The 16,586-nt window shown below is 48.7% G+C and overlaps 1 protein-coding gene and 1 long non-coding RNA gene across 2 annotated transcripts; both read left to right on the top strand.

The window, feature by feature from the left end:
- Positions 1-6,006, top strand: LOC124695390 (putative disease resistance RPP13-like protein 1). Its single transcript, XM_047228243.1, has 2 exons — positions 1-774; positions 3,004-6,006. The coding sequence occupies exons 1-2, from the start codon at positions 16-18 to the stop codon at positions 6,004-6,006; spliced, it is 3,762 nt and encodes a 1,253-aa protein (XP_047084199.1). The 5' UTR covers positions 1-15.
- A 701-nt stretch (positions 6,007-6,707) lies between these two features.
- Positions 6,708-9,449, top strand: LOC124698051. The gene is made up of 3 exons (XR_007000869.1): positions 6,708-6,982; positions 9,039-9,077; positions 9,173-9,449. It is a non-coding gene; the product is annotated as an uncharacterized LOC124698051 (long non-coding RNA).
- The last annotated feature ends 7,137 nt before the right edge of the window (positions 9,450-16,586 follow it).

Here is a 16,586-nt window from a genome sequence, read left to right as displayed (position 1 = left end):
TACCTTGGAGTGAACATGGCCCGTGAGCTCCACGAACTGGAGACCACTATCATGCCACAGTTCAAGCTGGTGATTGAAGCAGCAGACAGGGGGAACCACAGGCTCATGCTGGACAAATGGCTCCAGGAACTCAAAGAAGCCTTCTACATGGCTGAAGACTTACTGGAAAAGCATGAGTATAACCTCCTCAAGCGCAAAGCCAACGGGAAGGATTTCCTGCCGGCTAATGCCTCCTCAATCAGCGGCACTCTTATGAAGCCTCTGCGTGCTGCATCGAGCAGGCTGTCCAATCTGAGCTCAAAGAACAGAAAGCTACTTCGCCAGCTGAATGAACTGAAGGCTACCCTGGCAAAAGCCAAGGATTTCCGTGAACTGCTCTGCTTACCAGCTGGTTCTAATAATGCAGAGTGCCCCACCTTACCATCAGCTGTTGTTCCTGAGGCCACGTCACTACCTCCTCTTAAAGTTATAGGTCGTGACATGGATCGCGATCATGTAATAGATAGTCTTATGAAAACAACTGCTACTGGGTCTAGTACAGCTATGTACTCGGGTTTGGCCATTGTTGGAGTTGGAGGCATGGGAAAGTCCACCTTGGCACAGTATGTTTACAATGACAAGAGGGTAAAAGAATATTTTGATGTGACAATGTGGGTAAGCATTTCGCGCAAACTTGATGTGCGACGTCATACACGGGAGATCATCGAGTCTGCCTCTCAGGGAGAATGCCCACGCATTGATAACCTTGATACTCTGCAGCGCAAGTTGACAGACATACTGTTAGAGATATATTTGGTATATGTGTATTTGGTAGTATATGATTTGTAATCATCTCCTGCCTTATCTCTAGGATAGCCTTCTTGGCTCCCAAGACTTGTACCCCTATATATACTCGCCCGAGAGGCTCAATACAACATCCAACATATTCCGCATATCTCTCTCCCTCTCTATCCTCCTACATGGTATCAGAGCGGCACGCTCCTTGACCTAGCCGCCGCAAGGTTTCCGCGCCGCGCCGCCCCCGGGGAGATCTATCTCCATGATCTACTCCGGGGGCCGCGCAATCCGTATGAGGGTTCGTTCGCCGATCCGTTGATCCGCTGCCCTCGAGTCCTTTTTTTTTCCAATCTGTAGATTGGTTTTCTTTTTGCGCCGCCGATCGCTCGACCGGCGTTTTCTTTCTGGTTTTACCGATCATAGATCGGATTGAGTCGCCCATCGCTGTCGTCCTCTTGCGCCTCTACTCCGACAACGGCATCGACCTGCACCGGCCATCAACCGCACGGCACAGCCGCACGCACCGCACACGGGGCGCCCCTACGTGCGACGCCGCAGGCTGTCTCGCCCGCGCGGTCTCCATCGCTGGTCCGTCTTCGCCGTCATCGCCCGGGACTACATCGACAACGCCGCCATCGACTCCGATCTGCGCGTCGTCCACGCCATGGCACATGTAGCGCCGCCGTCGGTCTGATCAACCGACCCCGCGCACGTCTACGCCAAGCACGTCCCCGAGCACGCGCCTACCACCGATTGAGCATCGGGTTGCCTCTGCGTCGCCCCTTCGGGTCGCAGCGCCGCCGCCTTTGGTCCCCGCTGCTAGCCAACGACGCGCCTTCTGAGGCACGTACGTCGCTGGTGGCGTCCCGCCGCTGCACCGACTCGCGCCCTGCAGCTACGCCGGCCCCTCAGGCCGTGGCGTCGCCGCTCGCGGTCACCTTCGCCGTTCCCCGCGCATCGACGTCCGAGGCCACCACAGCGCCGCCCCTTCGGCGCGGGTCGCCTCCGTCCGCGCATGGTCTTCGTCACGCCGCCGGGTCTTCCTCGCCTACTTCGTGTACCGCCGCCGCGCCTGCACCTCAGGTCACCGCTGGGCTCGCCAACCACTTCAGGTCGCGTTGGGCTCGCCGATCACCGCAACGCCCGTCTAGGCGTCCAGCATGACCACCCCTGGTCACCGCTGGGTTAGCCGCCTTCTACGTCTTCGTACACTACAACTTTGCCGCCAGCGTCCTCGCCTCTTCCCCGACTACGTCACATGCTTCTCTACTCTGACACCCGTCGTCGAGACTCGCCTCTTCCCCGACTACACCACCTGCTCTTCTACTCCGACACCCGTCGTCGAGACCTCCTCTACTAGTCTACTCCGACATGGCGCGCACTTTGTAATGTTCCCTACCCCCGCACGCCCGGTACTGGCAACACCGGTACGTGCCTTCGTCCCCGACGCGTCCCCGGGCCTGGCAAGTTCGGACCGGCGCCTCGTCTTCATCGGCTTCGACGACGTCTTCATCGGCATCGCCTCTACGAATGCTTCGACGCGTCACCGCCGAGTTCTTCTATGCTACTCGGTTCTGGCAAAACCGGAGTATGCCTTCGTCCCCGACGTGCGCCTGGTTCTGGCAAAACCATGGTTGCACTTCGTCCTCGACGGCCCAGACTGCATCGACTTCGGCATCGACCATCTCCACGACTGCCTCGGCGCGTCTCCGTCACTCTCCTCGCACACCACCTCGCCTACGACTACATCGACACCCGGCCACGACATCGACCACGGAAATCCCTCGCGCGGCTCCCTCGACCAAAGTTGCAGCACCCACACGCTCTCGGCTACCTCGACATCGGCACAAGGGCTATCACCTCGCACGAGCACCTCGGCTTCCTCTACAGTCCAAGCATCCGCGACGCGACATCGTCCACGACGCTCCCGCTACGACTGCGGGGGAGTGTCAGCCCGTTGGTTCATACCTTCGGTTTCTCTCCAGTCTGACCGTCCGCGACGCTTCTATTGTTCACGTCACTACCGCTACGACTGTGGGGGAGTGTTAGAGATATATTTGGTATATGTGTATTTGGTAGTATATGATTTGTAATCATCTCCTGCCTTATCTCTAGGATAGCCTTCTTGGCTCCCAAGACTTGTACCCCTATATATACTCGCCCGAGAGGCTCAATACAACATCCAACATATTCCGCATATCTCTCTCCCTCTCTATCCTCCTACACATACTGCAAGAATCAGGGAAATTCCTGCTTGTGTTGGATGATGTCTGGTTTGAACCTGGCAGTGATAGGGAATGGGACCAACTGCTAGCTCCTCTAGTTTCCCAACAGATAGGAAGCAAAGTTTTGGTAACTTCTCGACGGAATACATTTCCAGTTGCTCTTTACTGTGAAGAAGTGTGTCCTCTGGAGAGCATGGAAGATACTCAGTTCTTGGCACTCTTCAAACACCATGCATTCTCTGGACCAGAAATCAAAGATCGGCAGTTGCGTGAAACGTTGGAAGATTTTGCAGAGAAGATTGCTAAAAGGCTTGGAAAATCTCCTTTGGCAGCAAAAGTTGTGGGTTCCCAGTTGAAAGGAAAAACATATATCACCGCATGGGAGGATGCTCTAACTATAAAGATCGATAAATTAAGTGAGCCCATTAGAGCTCTGTTGTGGAGTTATGAGAAATTAGATCCATGTGTGCAGAGATGCTTCCTATATTGCAGCTTGTTTCCAAAAGGTCACAGGTATACCGTTCGTGAGTTGGTTCATCTTTGGACGGCCGAGGGCCTTGTTGATTCATGCAATCAAAGCAAGAGGGCGGAAGATGTTTCGTGGGATTGCTTCAGCGAGATGATCTCTGTGTCGTTCCTTCAACCACTTTATGGCTGCCCTACCCCGTTTGGTATGCATGATCTCCTTCATGATCTGGCAGAATCACTATCTAAAGAAGAGTACTTCAGATTGGAAGATGATAAGGTGACAGAAATACCATCCACTGTTCGACATCTATCTGTTTGTGTTGATAGTATGATGCAACATAAGCAAAGTATCTGCAAGCTAGTTCATTTACGTACTATTATCTGCATAGACCCCCTAATGGATGATGTAGGTGACATTTTCAATCAGATACTACAGAATTTGAAGAAGTTGCGTGTGTTAGGTTTGTCATCTTACAACAGTAGTAAGTTGCCAGAATCTGTTGGTGAGTTGAAGCACCTTCGGTATTTGAACATCATCAGAACGCTTATTTCTGAATTGCCAAGATCACTGTGTACGCTTTACCACTTGCAGTTACTTCTGTTAAATGACAAAGTTAATAGAATGCCCGAGAAACTCTACAATTTAAGGAAGTTACGACATCTTGAACGGCATGTTGATTATATTGACACATCATGCAAAACATTACTGCCTCAAGTTCCTAACATTGGCAAGCTAACTTTGCTTCAACAATTTGAGAAATTTTCTGTGCAAAAGAAAAAGGGATATGAGTTGCAACAGCTAAGGGACATGAATGAGCTTCGTGGCACTTTAAGTGTCACAAATCTCGAGAATGTCACTGGAAAGGATGAAGCCTTAGAGTCGAATTTGCATCAGAAAAGTCATCTTAGAAGCTTGGAACTTGTCTGGAGTTGCAAGAATAACCCGAACGTAGAAGATAGTTTACATTTGGAGATTCTAGAAGGCCTGATGCCACCGCCTCAACTTGAAGACCTTGTAATTGACGGATACAGATCTTCTATATTTCCGGGCTGGTTATTTTATGGTTCGTATTTTGAGAAGTTGAAATATTTAAGGTTTGTTAATTGCAGTGCGTTACAAAGCCTGCCATATAATACTGGGCTATTTGTGAACTGCTATTCACTTACCCTCAGGAATGTTCCAAACCTGAAGACATTATCTTGTCTTCCACTAGGCCTTAAAACATTAACAGTAGACAAATGCCCACTGCTTACATTTATTTCCTACGATGGACTGGAACATCATGATCAAAGAGAAAAAATCATGACGACAGACCTTTTGGCATCACAACTTGGTTTAATCTGGGAGGTGGATTCTGGATCAGATATTAGCAGTGTACTGTCGTCGCAATATTCCTTTCTAAAGCAACTGATGATATTAATGCATGCTGATGTGTCACATGTTCCAAACCTTGAAAGTGCTCTAGAAAGAGAGAAAGGCAAAGTATTGATAAAAGAGGATATCATCAAGGCATGGATATGTTGTCACGAGCAGAGGATGAGACTTGTGTATGGAATGAGCATTGCGCTGCCACTGATTTTACCATCAGGACTTCGTGAGCTTTCTCTTTCTTCATGCAGTATTACAGATGGAGCTTTAGCTATTTGCCTTGATAGCCTGCCTTCACTGAGACGTTTGCGCTTGATTGAGATTATGACATTAACTACACTTCCTTCAGAAGAGGTCCTCCAACATTTGACAGAACTTTCGCAGTTGTCCATCCAATCTTGCTGGTGTCTCAGGTCATTAGGGGGCTTATGTGCTGCTACCTCTCTTTCATCTGTTGGATTGACTTCATGCCCTTCTTTAGAGTTGTTACATGGAGCAGAATGTTTGCCGTTATCCCTTGAGGGCCTTAGTATAGACAATTGCGTTCTTGCAGCTGACTTCCTCTGTGCTGACTGGCCACACATGGGTAGTATTCGCATAAGCAAATGTAGAAGCACCGCATGCTTATTTGTTGGCAGTCTCACCTCTGTTAAATCATTCTCACTGCATCACTTGCCAGACTTATGTACGCTTGAAGGATTGTCTTCCCTGCAACTTCGCCACCTATATTTGATAGATGTTCCAAAACTCACCCCCCAGTGTATCTCACAGTTTAGTGTCCAGTACTCACTCTCGGTTAGCAGTCCTGTAATACTCGACAGCATGCTCTCGGCTGAAGGTTTCACAGTTCCAGCATCTCTCTCTCTCATGGAATGCAAGGAACCATACGTTTCATTTGAAGAATCCGCAAATTTCATATCTGTCAAGATCCTGATATTCAGTGATTGTCAAATGATTTCCCTGCCAACAAATCTTATGTTCTTCTCCAGTCTGAAGAAGCTCGAAATCCGTAGCTGCCTCAACATATCATCTTTACCAGATTTGCCATCCTCCCTCGAGCACATATGCGTACGGAATTGCTGTGAGCTATTGAAGGAGAGCTGCCGAGCACCTGATGGAGAAAGTTGGCCAAAGATCGCGCATATCCGCTGGAAGGAATTTAGTTGAAGTGTGATTTAGATTTCCACCTACAAATAAACGGAAAGGTAAAGCTCATGTTGGCCTCCTTGGCAGTCTCAGAGATATATAGCCTTTTGTAATATGCACTTTGTTATTTTTTTTTAATCTTTCAAATGCTCCATTTATTTCAAAGTCCGCTTCATTTGTTTACCTCAAATAGCAGGCCCAAGATCTGTGCCCTCCAGCAAACCTGTTACATGGTGGATTGCCTCGGTCTGTTTCATCTTGTAATTCAACTCTCTCCTACTTCAGCGAAACCGGTGGTGATCTCTGTCTCCTGCTTTGCTGATTGCCTCATGCATCACTATCGCCGAGGGTGGATTTTTTGCTTGTGTTGTCGGTTTCTCATTTATCTTTTTCCTCATAAATAGTGTCCAATTTGCATGTTGTTCCATTGTGAGTGTTGTCCCTGTCCCTGTTACCCTCTGTGTACGTTTTGTTTTTCCTGATTGTAATCGTTATCTCTTGTGTGCTGTTGCATGCATCTGAGTAAATGCAACTTGCGGAACCTCTTTCGTTAACCCTGGCAATGAGTTATGTGATCTATTGCATGCACTAATTGGATTTCATACTTGATACTTGATACTTGCATGACAGAATATAATTCTTTTTCAATTATCTTATAGATAATGCTTCTATTTTTAACTATGTTGTAATTTGCTCTGCTGGACATTCACTGAAGGCTCGTTGAACTGGACTGAACTATCTAGTACTTGGACTGTCAGGACCTTATTCTGCCTGCGGTTGAACTACCATTGACAAGTCTACATTACATAATGTCAGTTCAGCAAGATGATTGGTCATCCTATTTTCCCTCTCTTGAACATCCTAGACCTGGGGTGGCATCATTAAGATTTTTAACCATCTTCTCGAGGTATGCGTGGATGCGGCCGGCAAAATGCAAGACATGCTCATTCAGTTGGTACACCATTTGGTTCAGTAATTTTCCTCCTCTTTTTTGAAGGTTAGATTTCCCCCCTTTTTTTTGCATGACGGAACTTTAATTTGCTGGAGACATGGGTGATTCATTTTAGCACGATTGCACGAAGCAGACACTTCTTTTCACTTCTCTTTTCGTTTGATAATTGTTAGCCTATAATCTTATCATAGTGTGAACTGCACAGATAGATTGTTTGCTGGTTATAGTGTGTACAATACACATAGGTTGTGTGCTTGCTATGTGTGAACATGTCACATGAGTTGTGTCCTGTGTATGAGTGAACAGTGCACATAGGTTGAGTACCGAATAGATAGGCATGCTGCGGTGTGTTTGCAGCTGTCTCTAGGTTGGGATTGTCAAGTTTGCAGGCTGTGACAAGAGCTAGAACAAGTTGAGTTGGAGTTGCTCCAGGATTGACTGAACCTGCCATCCTCGGTTTGTGGCAAGTCGGTTCATGGAGCAAGCTGGACTTGTGTATAAATAGAGAAAATTACAAAAACCACCACAATTGCGATTAGGGTTTAAAAAAACCACCACTTCAGCGCTAACACGTAACATAAAGCACTGATTCGTCTCTAAACTGACGTGTTGGTCCTGATGTCAGGCTGACTTGGCGGTAGATGACGGTCGTAGAGAGATGCCCGTTAATGGCGCAGTCGGAGCCCTAACTCCCCCGTACCGACACAGTTCGAGCCAGTTGTAGTTGAGCCCACTTTTAAACATAAGACACAAAATGCCCAACTTTAAATTAATAAAGCCACACGGCCAGGTTACAAAGATGTTGAAGAACAGCTTACAACTAACACAAACACCATCAAACATAAGGTAGCCCTCCAACACGATGGGGAAAGGGGAAATGGGATTGGATCATCAGCTTTGCTTGGGAAAATTAACGGCTGGACCAAGAGGGAGAAGCATCATGCTCCTGTCGTCCCGCAACCTCGCACCCGAGCGAGTGCAGAGCACGAACCAGCGAGCATCCAAAGGGATTGCAGGAGCCAGACCCTAGAGCTCAGACCCTAGAGCTCAGTAGCACCACCACCGCCCATACCACAGCCACGGCGTCAACCACCAGAAAACAGTGTCAACCCACAACCCCAACTGACCCAAGGCGACACTTTCAGGAAGGTGACGGCGCACGGGGCGTCGCTGCCGCTCAATCCAAAGGATTTGGGATTTCTCCCGGGTATCAGGAAGGGGAAGGGAGGGGTCAAGGTGGCGCTCCAGGAAGAACACGGCGCCTGCTGGCATCGCCACCGTCGTGGCTGACACAGCCAGCTAGGGATTTCTCCCGGAATCCGCACCACCTCCAGCACCCAGCCCGACACCAGATCCGCCAGCCAAAACCGTCGGAGCTCGACGCCGGGAGGGTGGGGCGCGCCAAAACGAAGGGGGGGAGACGCCATCCTTCCGATCTGGTCCGGGGCACCGACGCCGCGGCCCCCGCACCACGGCCAGCACCCTTCGCCTCCCCGCCGTCCACACAGCCGAGGAGGAGGACCCGCATCGCGCCTGCCGATGAGGCCGCGCCGCCACACCACCAGAGGCCGCTGCCTCGGATCCCGAGCCCCCACCGGGGAAGCCGTCGGACAAGCCCGCCTGCGAAGGGGAAGCCCGTCGCGCCGCCGCCTCGGTCATGGCAAACCCCGCGCGGAGATCCTCCATCTAGCAACCACGGGGGGAGCCGAGAGCTCAGATCCCCGCCGCCCCCTTCACCGGCGTCGTGAGCCCACTCTCCCTCTCTGGCGCGCGCACTGATGCAATGGCGGCATCGAATTCACCTGACTAGCTCTCCGGCTGGCGGCAGCGAGGAAACCATAGCTTTATTTTTCTGTACAAAATCTAACTACTGTCATCTAAGCTAGTGTGGGTATGTCCTCATTTACATGTAGATGTAGTGTCCATATATTGACACCTTGTTTCTTGAATATTGTCGGACTTATAGTAAGATATAGTTCTAGTACATTCAAACATTTAACTATTAGCATACATCCATACAGCCATCTAACTTGTCTTGGAGATAATGCCCCCCTAGGAGAGCCTGAGCTGCCATCCTAATTAATTTTATTTATGCTTTCAGCAGACAGTGCAGCGAGGGGATAGACCTTCTGGGAGTAAAGTGCGGCTCCATACCTTCTCTTTTGCTCCAACAAAGGAGTACTTATTTTTACTTGCGACTGACATAGAATCTATCTATCTATTGCTAAAAAACAGCAGCCATGGGAGATGCAGCAGTAGGCGTAGCCGAAGCTGGGCTACGGATCCAACTCCCACTTGAGCAAGGACGGATCATACTCCGAAGCCCATGAGAGCTGCATCCTTTCCTATCACCAGAATGGGAAGGCTCCTAATTTCCACGCGGGGAGCCTTCCCGTTCCTGAGCCTCCAGGCGAGCTGGGTTCACCCTAAGCTTCCAGGCGTCACCATGCCAGAAGCGGCCGCCGTCATACGTGAACTGTCAGCCCTTGCAAAGCAACCGTCGAGCGACACGTCTGGGGCAGCTGGTGAGATGCAGATGAATGGTGTCCAGAGCTCGTCTTCTGTTGCCGCCAAGGCCGGTCAATGGCGGTGCCGCAAGTGATGCTGGACGAGGAGAGATCGAAGTACAGGTGGAAGCCATCTAAGTAACAGCCGGGCCAAGCAACACTAGAAGCCATCTAAGTACATCTAGCAGTTTGTCATAACTCATAAGTAGCATGTGGTATCTCGGTTGCCGTGATAGCTAAAGATGGAACAAAACCAGTCATGCTTAAATCTTTGCTATGTGATTTAGGTTGTGTATAATACTACTCTACACTGAAAAAATAACAGGAAAAGATTCTTGGGGTAGGCTGTTGCATTTTTGTTATCCAGGTTTTTCCTAATATGCTTGCCAGCCATACATTCCTGTCATGGGCAATTGATATTGTTGAACATACTCTGTTAGGCATTTGTTCTGTTGTGCATGCCTCAACCAAGATGCCAATCTCAGTTGGATTTACAAGGTAGTCTCAGCAAACATCATGGTATGCTTGTCTGATTATCATCAGTCTGCAATTATGCACAAAGTTTTTCTGTTTCATGCTATTGTTATATCAGGTTGAAGATGGAGTCCCAGGCTGTTCCCCAAATGAATTCCAGGATTGGAGTCTCAGGGTTTTCAACCACAGATACAAGACCCAATGTAACAAATTGGATGCATCATGCCAAGAGTGATGATCAGCAAAGGGAACAAGGTAGATATTACACATTACATTACAAACGATATTACACATTACATCAGAAACTCGGTTCTAAACCGTAGAATCTACATTGAAACATACTGAAAATTAGCAGCTACCTACATACAAGACCAGCTGGATCACTAACTAAATAGGACCAGCATCTCAACAAGTACCATAGGTTGATATTACAGATGGGATTAGAATCTGAATCGTAGATCATAGCTGCTGAGGGTAGAATCAACATTGCAACATACTGAAAATTGGCAGCTACCTACGATTGTTCGAGCAGTACCAGTACCTAGCATCCCTATAGTAGTTCATAATCATACACAAGACCAGCTGGAGCACTAACTTACTAACCATGAAGGGTTCATCTCCATCCAGCAGATAGCAGAGAAAAGCAGAGCTGAGCTGAGCTCAATGGCCATGAGCTGTTGCAGTGGAAGGCCCTGGCCCGGCATGGCTCAGGGTCTTATCGACTTTGGCCATAAGGCGCAGCATTTGTCCAGCGAGGTCGAGCGCGCCCTCCCTGCCGAGCACCGAAGCACCGGTGAGCGACGAGATCATCTTCTCGAGGTTCTTCTTCACGTCTGTCAGCGGGATCTTCGGTGCAGGCGGAGGCGGACGGAGGTATTGCAGCCTTCGCGCGGTGACCCTGCCGAGCGTGTGGGCACAGCTGTAGGCGGCCTCCGCCGCGGCGCTGCTCTGGAACACGAGACGCGCATGGCGGGTGCCGATGTCGGTCTCGGATTCAACCAGGGAGCCGAAGCCGCGGAATGTGGAAATGAGATCCTCCTTGGAAGGCGGATCAGTGTTGCCACACGGAACGAAGTCCAGGAGCACCGCTACCGGCTTACCGGGATGCTGCCCTTGCACAGAGCTCCTCCTAGCCTTCTTCTTCTTCGCCTTATTGGCAACCAAATCGGTGCCGTCGGCAATGCTGGTAGCGGGTTGAGCTTGAGCAGAGGAACCGGCAACTGCGGCGCCATCCAATGTGAATGTTACCTTATTCTTGTTCTTCCTCTTGCGCCCGCCTTCTTTCGGTGCTGGTGCTGCTGCATTTGCTGGTGCAGTGTGGTGAGCAGCATGTGCGTGTCCCATGGCAATGGCATCGTCTTGTTTCTTGCCCGCGGACCCATCCGCCACGGCCATGGCGCCGCATGTGTTCGGCAGCCCGTGCCTGTTGACAGCAGGAGCAGAAACCTTGGAGTGATGATGATCTGTGGTGGTGGTATCCTCGACCTCGCAGTTGGTGCCGAACACGGAGGCCCTGTGGAGGGCGAAGAAGCGGGTGAACACGCCGGCGTCCGGACCCGGGGAGACGAAGTCGCAGGGGGAGGCACCAGATCGGAGGAGCACGGCCAGCAGGTCGTCCGTGGCGACGTTGGCCTTCTCGAGCCGGAGGAGCAGCGCCGCCGCATCCTCGTTTCCCCCCTTTCTTGGGGAAGCAGCAATGTCGTCTTCATGGTCCGCGGCGTCGTCGTCGTCGATGAGGATGGCGGTGTCATAGTCGCTGCTGAGGTACCTGCTCCGCTTGCGTGCGCGCTTCTCCGCCTTCTCTTCGGCCGCCGCGACGGCGAGGGTTTCGGCTCCGCCGGCGGCTGACAGCGCGGGTGGGGCCTCCATATGGATTCAGGAGAAGGGTTGGGGGTGGAGATGGAGGGGAAGGGCAATGGCGGCGGCGATCTCTGTCGATCCGCTCCGGAGGGAGGGGTGGGGATGCGTCCGGCGCAGAGGATGGTGGCTAGTAGGGGAGCAGGGCCGCGGAGAAGAAGGGGAGTGGAGTGAAGTGGAGAGCTGACATGACAGTGGCTTTCCTCCGCGTGTAAGCACCTGCTGGCTCCTACGTGGACCCTGCGTCTGTGCGTGTAGCCACGTGCAACTCTCTCTCTTACTCGCTCACCTGGAATTGAGTACCCTTTCTTTTCGGATTGTAGAGAGTAGTTAGTTAATAGCAGAAATTTTCAAAAAGAAAATTTGTAGACAGATTGTAGTAAACATAATCTACTAAGTATTGTGTGAAAATTTCAGCCCAAAAGACAAAAAAGAATATGGAGAGAGAAAGAATATTTCCATCCATTCCAAAAAAAAAAAATTATTTAAATTCGAAGGTATATTAACAAATCCACTGCTCCCTCCGATTCATATTAATTGAATTTAATATGGATGTATTTAGAACTAAAATATGTCTAGATACATTCATATTAGAGTCAATTAATATGAACCAGAGGGAGTACATTTTTTTTAGAATGGAGGGAGTCGGAGAAATTCTATCTAGAATAGTAGCTTCACATTTTCTCACTCTTCACTATTCACCATAAAGTTTGTACACATTTATTATATCTTGAAATGTGTAGATAAATTGAGATCTCAAATTTTACTCCACTATAGTTACATGTTGCAATGCAACTGATTTTTTATAATTTAAGACAAAATGGTAAATGTTCATCATATGTAGGATATCGATTTAAGAGTATTCTTAATGAAGGCCTTTTATTAAATTAAAATGATGGTAATTGATTGCGAACTGAAGCTATCCATAGAAAAAGTAAGATAAGCAAAGTTTCCCCATACAACTTCGTTGAAAGCCCCTGAAAACTGGGCGCCTGATATTCTGTGTGAGAGCTTCTTCAGTGAGAAGGAGAAGGCGATGATCATCACTGTCATGTACCAGATTTGGACATCCAGAAATAATGTGACTCATGGCGAAAAGAGTTATGAACCTTCTAAAACAATAGAGTTTGTGAAGGAAACTCTTCTAGCTTTGGAAATGCCTCAAGATTAATCAATTCTTAAGGGTCCTAGACCAGATTGTAAGTGGAAGGAGGCACCGAGTGGTATTATAAAGATTAACTCGGATGGTGCCATTCAGTCTTCGTCAGGTATGGCTGGAGTTGGCATTGTTGCACGTGCAGGTTCTGTTTTCAGAGGTGCTATGTGCAAAACTTATACGGTGATTATGGATCCTCTTACTATTGAAGCGCTGACCCTGAGAGATGCAGTTTTATACGCTGTTGCTAGAGGCTTCGAAAGGGTGCAGTTTGAAGTGGACTGTCAAGTGTTGTGCAAACATTGGCAAGACAAACTAAACAATCGATCTTTGATTGGTCCTATTTTAGAGGAGATTTATGAGCATAGTTTAGGTTTTCAAACTTTTACTATTTCTCATGTTAGACGTGAGGTCAATATGTCGGCTCGGGTGTATACATGATGAGAATAGGTCTTGGGATATAGAACCGCCAGACTTCTTAGAGCACAGTCTTATGACTGATTGTAAAATCTAGACCAAAGCAGTAGGTTTTCTGACGCATTCTTTTCCTTCCAGGGTACCGAAGGGGGCTGGAAGGTTTTTAATGAGGCGAGCCTACTTGCTTAATTTTGATATATTGAGTTTTCAAAAAAAAAAATCGTTGAAAGCAAAGTTTTGGGCAAGTGTTGTCAAAGTCTTATTTATCTGGTGCAAGCATAGCAATCATATTAACATACAAAAACATCTTCAACAACAAAAATTGCAACCGTAAATCCTCTTTTGCTACTTCAATTCTTATTTTAACAAGGAAAGATCTAGAAAGACATAGGAAATGCATTCTTCCGGTGGTAGGTTACAAAATACAAAAAGTTCCAAGAGAAAAAAATGCTACTCGGACATATAAGTTCACAAAAAGGACCCTGAAACATAAGGAGGAAAAGCAATCAAATCCTTCTGGTCTCCACCGCCACGATGAGCTCTGCTTGACTCCCTCGCCAGAATCACCGTCACCGGGGATGCGCTAGGTCGGAGCAGCCGGATGGCCTCCGCAGCGGCATCACACCTTGAGGTCGTAGACAACAAGCGGCAGAGGAGGGTCGCCCTTAGGCCATGAAGAGCATGGGCAAGACAACTCTTGCTATCGTGAGTTCCCTGTTAAGGAACTCTTGGGAACTCCTGCAACACCAAGACCACGTAGCATAGGTCGCAGATTGGGCCAAGAAACAACACCTCCAACGCCACCAACTCCATTGTGGCTTCACATCGAAGGGGAGTTGACAAAACCTGCAAATATGAACTGCAACCAAGCCTTATTGGAGGGGAGACAGAGATGTTGCCCGCGATCGTCGTCAACTCCAACCACTAGAGCACCACAGCAAGGAGCCACACCACCACCCACAAACAGATGGTGCTCGAAAGCTCCGGCGATGAACTCCCCGGCGACAAGCCGAACACCACGGGGAAAACCTAGACCTAGACCAACCTAGACCTAGCCTAAGGGACCCTCACCTGATCTCCACGCAGGCAGCCCCTGGAGAAGAGGAGAAGAGGGACCTGATGGCCTAGATCTGGAGGAGCAGAGAGAGATGTCGGGGAGAGCGAAAGTGGTGGAGAGGAAAATAGATCTTATGCCTAGTTTCTGCTTCCTTCTATCGCTACTCCAATTCATGTCCACGGTAGAACTCCTCTAGGAAGGAAAAAAAAGGGATCATGATACTCCACAGCTGAAACAAAAATCATAAAAACTCCTACCTAATGAATCTTGTTCTACTTTGTACCAAATGAATTAGGTTTGCAGATGCAAATGGCTAAACCAATATACATTGATCCAGTATGATGGTTAACATCAACCGATGAAGGTAAAATAGCAAATGGAGGGGCATTTAAGGTTTACTTACACCAAGCACAACATGAAGAAATGAAAAACTTGGCAACAACCTTGCACACCACTACATTACATCGAAACATGCGGTGTAAGAAGATGAAGAACGTATAGCAACGAGAAGATTCATCTTGGCCCATTTCTTCTTGAGGTCGATCCCTGCCTTGTTGGCGACAACGTCCAAGCCGTTAGGGTAGTATATCAAGCCTTTCCACACGTCCGCAGAGACTATCTGGAAACACCAATACCCACCATGCTTGGAGAGAAAGGATGGCTTGGTTAAAAAGTCTCGTATCGCGGACACCGAGACCTCCTTGGTATTTAGACGGATCCAATTTTTTCCCGCTTACTCAATGATTCCTCCTCTTTCCCTGCTTCGCTCCCCAACAATAATCTCTCACAAGCCTTGTCAAGTCATCATGTAATGAGAATGGTAGTCTTACTCAATCGTGACTGCAGATTATCAAACTTACCCCTAAGCATCCTTCCCTTAGGTGTAGGGAGGCCAAGGTACTTGGCCTCAAAACCCTATTGTTCCGGTTGCAAAATAGTCCGGATTGTGTTCTAACCTGTCGAGGACAAGACCCACTAAACAAGATGGAGCATTTTGATGGATTAACCAGCTAACCCGTGCATGCTGGATAAGTTGAGCCATGAGTTCCCACATGCGATAACCGAGCTGAACTCATGGCTCACCATAAATGAAAGTTGCATAATTCAGGGGCTCACTCTGCGACATCCTGATATAAGCATCAATGAACCGCTCATTTACTTCCTTGATGTCTATGTAGTAACTTTCATGCCAAAACGGTGATAGGCCAGCACTCATACCGTTACTGTCCACACTAGCAAAACCACGGAGCCCCAAATGACTCCGCAAACGCCGAACACGCTCACCCCTTTGTCTTGTCTCACATAGAAAGATTATGTGGAAATGATGAGTCCTTTGAAGGATACAAACCTCTCAAACTATCGCGGAGTTTCCAATACCGTGACAATTCAGGCTACACAAATTCATTGATCCCGACGAACATCCTCGAGGGATGCCGCCGATTCAGAGTCTACCAAGACTGATGTACTGTCAACCTTCTTGTACATCTTCTTTGTGTTTATTCCCTCTAGCTCACTCCTCTTATCAAGCGGAACCATCCACCGACATGCAAAGTTGGTTAACGCCTGGATTCTACACAAAGAATCTCCTCTTAGCCAGCTTCTCTGCATCATACATAACCGTATCACCCGTTTTAATAGGGCTTATTGCGGTAACGAGCAAGTCCTTATCAATCAATGGCGCTCTTGTCACTCCTTTTTGGGCGAGCCTGCCAATCAACATAACTCCCTCCCCCTCTACTGAAACCATCACCACCTCCTCCCCTTCCTCGAGAGTTCATGCTAGCTGCAAAAGGCTCCACGGTTGCCACGCATAACTGTAGGATAACGTAGCATAGAAAACAAAAAATTTCCTACCGCGAACACGCAATCCAAGCCAAGATGCAATCTAGAAGACGGTAGCAACGAGGGGTATCGAGTCTCACCCTTGAAGAGATTCCAAAGCCTACAAGATGAGGCTCTTGTTGCTGCGGTAGACGTTCACTTGCCGCTTGCAAAAGCGCGTAGAAGATCTTGATCACGATCGGTTCCGGCGCCACGAACGGGCAAGCACCTCCGTACTCGGTCACACGTTCGGTTGTTGATGAAGACGACGTCCACCTCCCGTTCCAGCGGGCAGGTGGAAGTAGTAGCTCCTCTTGAATCCGACGAGCACGACGGCGTGGTGTCGGTGGCGGTGGAGAA

Source organism: Lolium rigidum, chromosome 3 (assembly GCF_022539505.1).
Source record: "Lolium rigidum isolate FL_2022 chromosome 3, APGP_CSIRO_Lrig_0.1, whole genome shotgun sequence".
Taxonomy (NCBI): domain Eukaryota; kingdom Viridiplantae; phylum Streptophyta; class Magnoliopsida; order Poales; family Poaceae; genus Lolium; species Lolium rigidum.
Note: the sequence above shows the minus strand (reverse complement) of the source record. Positions and strands in the feature narration are given on the sequence as shown.